This window comes from Phoenix dactylifera, unplaced genomic scaffold (assembly GCF_009389715.1).
Source record: "Phoenix dactylifera cultivar Barhee BC4 unplaced genomic scaffold, palm_55x_up_171113_PBpolish2nd_filt_p 000064F, whole genome shotgun sequence".
NCBI lineage: Eukaryota > Viridiplantae > Streptophyta > Magnoliopsida > Arecales > Arecaceae > Phoenix > Phoenix dactylifera.
Genome location: NW_024067673.1, coordinates 1,882,369 through 1,891,164, shown reverse-complemented (window position 1 = coordinate 1,891,164; position 8,796 = coordinate 1,882,369). Strand labels below are relative to the sequence as shown.

At 39.1% G+C, this 8,796-nt stretch overlaps 1 protein-coding gene across 1 annotated transcript; it reads left to right on the top strand.

Moving 5' to 3' along the window:
- The first annotated feature begins 230 nt into the window (after positions 1-230).
- On the top strand, positions 231-1,277 carry LOC120104665. Its single transcript, XM_039116175.1, has one exon. The coding sequence runs from the start codon at positions 231-233 to the stop codon at positions 1,275-1,277; it is 1,047 nt and encodes a 348-aa protein (XP_038972103.1).
- Positions 1,278-8,796: the final 7,519 nt, after the last annotated feature.

The window sequence follows — 8,796 nt, the reverse complement described above, 5'->3', positions numbered from 1 at the left end:
TAGTGGATCGAATCAATTTAAATTGGTCAAAAATATTGACTGTGATGGGAGACTAGATTTTTCAATAATGAAGATTTGTGTTAATAAGAGAAGGTGAATATTGTAGATTCTCAGATTTATTATGATATGACTATGTGATCTCTTTGATGGTTTTTGCTATTTTACTATGTTAAGAGATAATTTATGTAAACTCATCATAAATTCTTGACTGCTAGGTAGCCGTAAGCAATATGGAGGATGAAAGAGAAATAAGGGCACCTTCTCCGGACCCTGATAGCCAATCAATTTCACAAACTACTCCACACTCCATAGCAACCCAGGCAGATTTAGCAGGAGTGTACCAGTTAATAGCACAACTGCTTGAGCAACAGCAGCAGATGCAGTTAGCTGCCCAACCTGTACAGCCGATAGAATCCTATTACGAGAGGTTCCGTAGGCTGAATCCACCGATGTTTAATGGTGGGTCCGATCCCATGATAGCTGAGGCCTGGATCCGGGAACTGGAGAAGATGTATGAGTTACTCCAATTTACCGAGGAGGTAAAAGTCAAATTAGCTATCTCCATGCTAAGGGGGAGTGCTGACTCTTGGTGGACTGCTATGGAGACAGCATATGAGGTCAACGGGATGGCCTGGGGGGATTTTAAGAGAGTATTTTATGCTAAGTACTTTTCGGACTCAGTTAGGCAAATGAAGCAGAATGAGTTTTTATCGCTGACTCAGTCCGAGCATATGACTGTTTCGGATTACGTCAATAGGTTCGATGAGCTGGGTCGATTCTGCCCCCAGTTTATGGAGGATGATATGAGTAGAGCCAACCGGTTCGAACAAGGGCTTAGACATGAGATCAGGTCCCGGACATCTTCACAGTTAATTACCAGCTATATGGATATTTTGGACAGAGCCTTGAGAGTAGAGGCTGAATTGAAAAGATCTGATAGAGAAAGGGCTGACCTGATGAGATCCAGATCAGATAGAAGTCAGAGTGGCAGGCCATGGGATTTCAGGGGCACTCCAATTCAAGAGAAGCCCAGGGTCCGCAATTACTCTAGCAGATCCCATAGTGGAATCATCAATATCACCATAGCAGATCCCAAAGCCCGCACTTACTCTAGCAGATCCCATAGTGGGCCGTATATAAGGAGAGCGAGGGCATGTTATAGTTGTGGGCGGACTGGACACCTGGCACGTGATTGCCCATATAAGAGGAGGAATGAGCTCAGACCTCCTGTACCTGGTGACCAGAGGCCAAGAAGTAATGCTCGAGTTTTACACTGACCTACCAAGATGCTAGTGCCAATGACCGGGTGGTAACAGGTATATTACCAGTCAGCTTGATTGATCCCTCTATTTTGTTCGATTCTGGCACTATGCATTCCTTTATTTCAGTTAGTTTATCTAGATAACTACACTGCATACTTGAGGAACTAGAAGAATCACTGTGTGTTCCTACACCCCTATAGGAAACAGTAATTGTTGACATTAGTGCAAGAATTGCATAATTCAAATAGGGATAGCAGAGTTAGTGATAAATATTATATAACTTGACATGCAAGATTTTGACGTCATTTTGGGGAATAGTTTGGAGGTCTCAGTACCACACTCATATTGACTGCTACAGTAAAAGAGTGATATTCTAGATACCTGAAGAACCAGGGTTCTTCTTTCAAAGCGATGCACTCGTGTAATGTAATTCATCATAACATTAATTTCTGCCCTGAAAGCTAGGAAGGCATTAGAAAAGGAGTATAAGACTTATTTAGTCTGTGTAATGAATACCTGAAAGGAGACCAAATTAGAGGATATTCCAGTAATGAATGAACACCCCGATGTTTTTTTTCAGAAGATCTTCCTGGTTTGCCACCAGAGAGAGAGATAGAATTTGCAATTGATTTGATTCCCAATACCATACCAATCTTCAAAAACCCCCTATAGAATGGCTTCAACTGAAATAAAAGAATTAAAGGAAAAGTTGCAAGAATCGCTTGATAAAGGCTTCATTCGACTTAGTGTGTCATCTTAGGGAACTCTAGTATTGTTTGTAAAGAAGGAAGATGGAAGTTTGAGGTTATGTATTGGTTATCAAGGATTGGACAAGGTAACAATACAGAACGAATATCTTCGGCCCTGTATTAATGAATCTTGTAAGGTGTATACTGATCATAAGAGTTTAACATACCTTCTTACCTAGAAGCTACTCAATATGAGACAGGAAAGATGATTGGAATTGATAAAAATCATGCCTTGTCTATACACTACTCTCCGGAAAAAGCTAATGTTGAGGTAGATACACCGAGTTGAAAAACTTCTGGTAGTATTGCTGCTCTACTCACATCCGAGAAAAGCTAATGTTGTGGTAGATGCACTGATCAGAAAAGATGTCAGTGATACAAGAAAGGTTGAGGACAGTGTTTAGTAAGCTGAAGAGCTACGCAGATGTTAGAAGGAGAGATGTGTAGTTTGGCACGGAAAATCATGTGTTCCTAAAGATCTCTCCTATGAAAGGAATAATGAGGTTTGGAAAGAGAGGCAAGCTTAGTCCTAGATACATTGGCCCCTTGAGATATTAGACAAGGTTGGCACTGTATCTTACAGATTAGCACTGCCTCCAAACCTCAGTCATGTGCCTTCAGTATTTCATATATCTATGCTCCGGAAATATGTGCCAAACCCATCCCATGTGCTGTCAGTACAGGAAGTTACAGTAGAGGGAGACCTTTCTTATGAAGAGCTTCCTGTAGCTATCCTTGATACTCAGATCAAGAAGCTAAAAAAAAAAAAATAAGGAAATATGTATGGTAAAGGTCCAATGGCACCGGCACAATGTTGAAGAATGCACTTGGGAGTCGGATCAAAGTATGAAGAGCAAATACCCTCACCTCTTTGAGTAATCAGATAATTTACCCTTTTAAATTCGAGGACGAATTTTATATAAGGGGGGAGGATGTAATAACCCCCCAAAATTTTTTTTTTTAAAAAGGGATAGAATAGTCCTTTAAAATTGATATAAGGGGTAAAATTGGAAGGAATCAAAAGTTAATGGCATAACTGTAGATCCGTTGAAGTGGCAAGGGCAAAATGGGAATTTTTAGAGTTTGATTTGACTTAAATGGGGGTTGTCTGGCGGTGGGTTGGCTGAGAAGAGGAAATTGAGACAGAGAGGGAGAGGAGGTCTCAGGCGTGGAAACAGAGAGAGGGAAAAAGAGAAGAAGAAGAAAAAGAAGAAGAAGAAGAAGAAAGAGGGAGGGGATTCGAGGTGCAAGGAAGCTCCGGTTGCGCTGCCTGCTGAAGGAAAAAGTGTAGATCTCCTTCCCTTCTACGCAAGGACCCAAGTTTCACAAGAAGAAAAAGGTAAATACCCATCCCTACCTAGTATTCTAAAGAATTTATGCTATAGAAAGGGTAGATGATAGTTGTAAAAGGTGTTAAAAGGGGAAGAATCGGATTTCGACAAATTTTTCCGGCACTACGGAAAAATCGTGTCAAAGTCCCAAATTTGGCAAATTATTTAGGGGGTCAAACGGCCTCCGATAGTGATGCATGTTACCTTTTTGGAATCCCCTATGAGTGTAGAATGTTAGGTAAAAATTTCATCAAATTTGGAGTCTGGAAAGTGGATCAAACCCGGGATGAAGTAACCGGCTGTCGGTCCGGGTTACTGTTCATCCGGGTGGAAAATAGGGGATTTCATGCTATAATAGGGTATTAAGCCTAGATCAAGCTAAAAGGGACCTTGTACTCGTGCAAGGGAGTCCCTAATACACATAAATGATGAGTTAATTAATAGAAAAAGAAAAATAGAAAGAAAAGAAACGATTTAGGGAACGGGGGAGTTGAATCAATTAAAGTTCCCTATATTATAATTGGCACGTAGATTATAGCCCTTGATACAAAACTAAATGTATTGTAAATGCATGTCACAGTTGGGCAAAAAGCTAGGGAACAAGAGGAAGAAGTCCCCTGCTGCCTACTGTAAAATTCTAGAGGCGTATCGAGGCCGTGCCGGATTGGCAGGTGAGTGGGAGTCATGTACTTTGCACCATGAGCTTCCTTAATTCATTTTCATGAATGTCGCCAAGTGTGAATTGATTCCACTTGAGCATATTGATTGATATTGTAGTAGATTCCTCTATAATCTTGATTCTCCATGCTTGATTATTCTGTACATGCATTTGAGAAAACATTGAGAGGAATTTCGAGGGGTTGATGAGTAATCAAATTGGATCTAAATTGTGAAATGATTTCTTTTGTAAATTGATTTCATTTCCTCTATTTCAGAGACTTGTAAGTGGTAACCTTGATTATACTCTTTATGAGTAATTAAATTGGATCTGAATTGTGAAATGACTTCTTTTGTAAATTGATTTCATTTCCTCTATTTCAAATACTTGTAAGTGGTAGCCTTGATTATACTCTTTATGAGTAATTAAATTGGATCTGAATTGTGAAATGACTTCTTTTGTAAATTGATTTCATTTCCTCTATTTCAAAGATTTGTAGAGCCCATTTCAGTGGTATATTGAGTTGCATTGCACACCCTTGACCCCTCACTCCCAAACCTGATGTTAGTTTATGATTGGGTCGGAGTCGAGTGAGTGGTAGTCTTAATTATGCTCTTTTTAGTAGAGTATTGGGAGGGTGCATTATGGCATTCATGCATGGCTTGACAGTATCTGCAGGACACCTATAGTCGATGGGGTTGAACATCGGCCTTTGTGCACATAGTAGCCTTCTGGGTGGGCGGAGCCCAGTCCCTTCCTAGGGGGGGACACGGCCCTAGGCGTAGGATTGGCCAGTCCTACGACTTATATTCTGCTTGCCGCCGGGCATAGTAAGACCCCGCGAGGTGCAGTATGGCTTTCCGCGGATGTAGAATTCCCGCGAGGTGCCGTTTAGTATATAGATGTGAGATGGATTTCTGTTCTGGATACTGGCTTGCATTTATATTATCAGTATGGTGTCTTATTCTGCATATGCATGTGATAGTGGGGAGTTGTTGCTGGTTCGCCTGGGGCGTAAAACCCACCTCCCGATAGCTATCTAGCATTTATATTATTGGTATAGTGTCTTATCCTGCATATGCATGTGACAGTAGGGAGTTGTTGCTGGTTCGCCTGGGGCGTAAAACCCACCTCCCAATAGCTGTCTTGTTGATGATTCAGCATATTGACACCTGATTTGTATGTTCCAGCATTATGATCTGTTGAGCATATTCATGAGTAGTATATATGTTTACTCGATTATTCCATATATGCTTCAGATGAGTTGATTGTGATTGTGGTGATATTGATGATTTACTCCATATTCTTTATGTTGAGTTTATGTTCATCTTGTTATTGATCTTGAGACTTCACCTCGAGCCATGATTATATCTTGTCTCATATGCATAGTACTCTCTACTCCACTCACTGAGTATTTATATACTCACTCCCCAGTTTGGTGTTTTTGATTGCAGGGCAGGTATTGTATAGAGAAGAGCAGGATTAGAGATTGCCTGCTAGCTGTGCCGCTCCATAGTATAGTATAGTATAATGTAGATAGAGGTTTATACCTTTTGGTGTATTATAAACCTTCTATTGTATATAGTGCATAGTTACAGTCATAGATCCTGTTGTGGATATGGGTTTGACCATGGATGGATTAGGAAGCAGGTATACATATATATGTGTGCAGATCAGTTGTGTGCCTGTGATAATGTATTGCTATATATTGTGCAGGTTTATTATGTGACAGATTATGTGATTGCTGCTCTGACAGGTAGTGTGTTGTATGTATTGAGATAATCCTGACAGGTCACTATAGGAAAAGTGATCATTTTGTGCATGCATCATGCCAAATTTTTTTCAAGATTTATTGATAATTGATAGGTAGTAGGGTTCTACGCGGTGGCTGGTGGCCTTATGCCTACCCGCACCCTAGGACCGTCGCGGCGGCCCGCCGGAAACGGGGCGGGGGTCGTGACATGGTGCTACGCATGGAATGGGATCTGGCACGCGGTGGGAAAACTCCTCATGGACAACTTGGGATGTTGCATCTGGAAGCCACATGCATGGAACGAGCGCATGGATGGAAGGTGATTTTGGAAAGCTGGCTGCATCGCGGGCTGAGCTCCATCACGTGAAGATGCTGGCTTGACTTGAGCTCGGGCTGCCGGGCATTGGGCTCAAACCCAATGTTATTGGGTTTTTTGGATTACTTGCACTCAAACACAAATACAACGTTAATTAGTTAATTTTATTATTAATGATTAGCTATAATACTAATTAAAATGGTATGACGATTGCACTTTTGTGCTCTCATCAGAGCCTGAAGTGTGAGGAACAGTCTGCGATGCTCGAGCAGCTCTACCAATGTTAGAATATGTCTTCCCCAAAAAATAATAAACAATATAATTTATACAATGTATAAATTTCTAATCTACAATAATAGTAAATACAATCTAAAATATTGAAAAAATATAGACAACCTGAGCTCTCTCGGAAAACCAGTAGTGGACAAGCTCCCTCCACTGATGAGAGATTACATCTGGAGGACAAACACATGCCACCTCCTCTTCAGTCATGCCCTCGTGCTTACATCTGGGGCTCGTTGGGCTGCTGGAAACGATCAGAAGTAGATCCCACGGATGTGTGCTGAAACTCAATATCTCTGAAATATTTTCCTCGCGGCATGTTGTAATATAGTATGCACAAAAAAGAATCAATATTAGTTAAATATTAAAATTATAGAAATAATTTAAAAATTGCAAAATAATTTAATGTATAAAAGCAATGTTTTTCTTACCATTAAAAAACTAGCCAGCTCTCATTCAACATCCATCCTAACCAAACTAGTAGAATTCAGTTCATCAATTGGTGCAACATTAAAAGGCATACATTGAGTATAAGTCTCATCATCCTCCTCTTCTAACCCTTTTTCCATATCATACAAGTCCCCAGGTTTAGTCTTAATAACAATAGATCAATCTTTATCTTTCGAGTCTTGCATGAAGAACACTTGTTGAGCTTGAGATGAAAAAACAAATGGGTCATCTTTCAATAGCACACTAGTATGTATCAACCTTGAAAAAATTACCAGTGTGAAGCCATTTATATCTTGCCTCAAACCTCCAGATGAGTTTATATCCACCCAATCACATCGAAATATACTACCTTAAAGTTTCCGTAATAATCCAACTCATAAACATCTGTTAGGGCACCATAATATTTTTTTCCATCCGCCTCAACCATAACTCCACTATTTTGGGGTTTTCTAAATTTTTCATTTTTTTGTATGAAATTTAAAACCATTTATAACGAACCCATTATATCTATTGACAATATTATTCGGACCTCGAGCAAGGACTATTAATTCATTAGAACAATGTTTCTCCATCATGGTCGGTACCTAAAAAAAATTAAGTCAGATAATGATTAATTTTTCAAAGTTCCGATCATAGAATATAATAAAAGACCTAATAGGATTCAACGTCTAACCTATCTTAATAAACATTCAGGAAATAACTCAACCAACCATCTTTGCTCAATCCTTAGGTAGGATGAATGTTATTGTTGGCTTTTCGCTGAGCCACTAAAAATTCTCTGCACGAGAAAAAAAATTAATTTGTGATTTCTTATAACATCTTTCCCCAGAAATCTTCCACCAGATGAGAACTTGTACTCCTCTACATTCTGTACAATATCATAATTTTTTTTTGGTCGATTAAAAGCAGTTTCAACACCTTTAAGGTATCTCGAGCAAAATGTCAAACACTCATCAGCAATATATCACTCAGCAATCGATCCCTCGGGATAGGCTCGATTGCGTACATATTCCTTTAAGCGCACAAGATACCTTCAACAAAAAAATTTAATGCTTAATATCAACATCGAGGAAGATAATAGGATACATATTCATATTAATAGTAAATATGGACATTTGAGTTTAAGAATATCATCTTTCAATAGGATACATCCAACAATAGTAAATCGGTCCACCAAGTTTAGCTTCCCCAACCAAATGAATGAGTAGATGAACCACAATAGTAAAAAACCCAGGAGAAAAGATTTTCTCCATATGGCATAGTGTTAGTGCAACATTAGACTCCCATTGATCAAGCTTCTTGGGATCAAGAACTTTGGAACATAATGCCTTTAAGAAGAATGATAACTGAGACACAATTGCAAGAAATTATTTCTGTGTTGACGATCTTAAAGCCAATGGAAAGATATCTTGCATCAAAATATGGCCATCGCGACTTTTAAGATTCGAAAGTTTTTGCTCTTTAAGATTAACGCATCTTGAAATATTCGATGCATACCCATCTGGAACCTTTATATTTTTCAAAACCGTTAGAAAAAGATTTTTCTTTGGAGTAGACATTGTGTAACATGCAGGAGGTATAAAATATTTATCATTGGGTTGTTCTTTTGGATGAAACTCTTGTCTTATGCCTATGTCTTTTAAATCAAGACGCGCTTTCAACTTGTCTTTGGTCTTTCCTTCAAGATTTAATATTATTCCAATCAAGTTATCACAAGCATTCTTTTCTATATGTATGACATCAAGATTATGTCGAAGAAGATTATACTCCCAATAAGGTAATTCAAAAAAAATGCTTCTTTTTTTCCATAACTGCTTCTGTATAGACACCGAGTTTGTATCATTGTCATTTTTCTGTCCATAAACGCTATCATCATTCTCGAAGTTGTCAGCATCCTCAAAAACCTATGTCATTGAGCTACCAACATCCTCCCTTCCCTGCTTCTTTGAACTGTTGGATGCCTTACCGGGTATATAGTTAGTGCCATGAGTTTGT

Excerpts from the sequence above, each read along its gene's own strand:
- LOC120104665 (XM_039116175.1), top strand. The coding sequence starts at position 231 with ATGGAGGATGAAAGAGAAATAAGGGCACCTTCTCCGGACCCTGATAGC.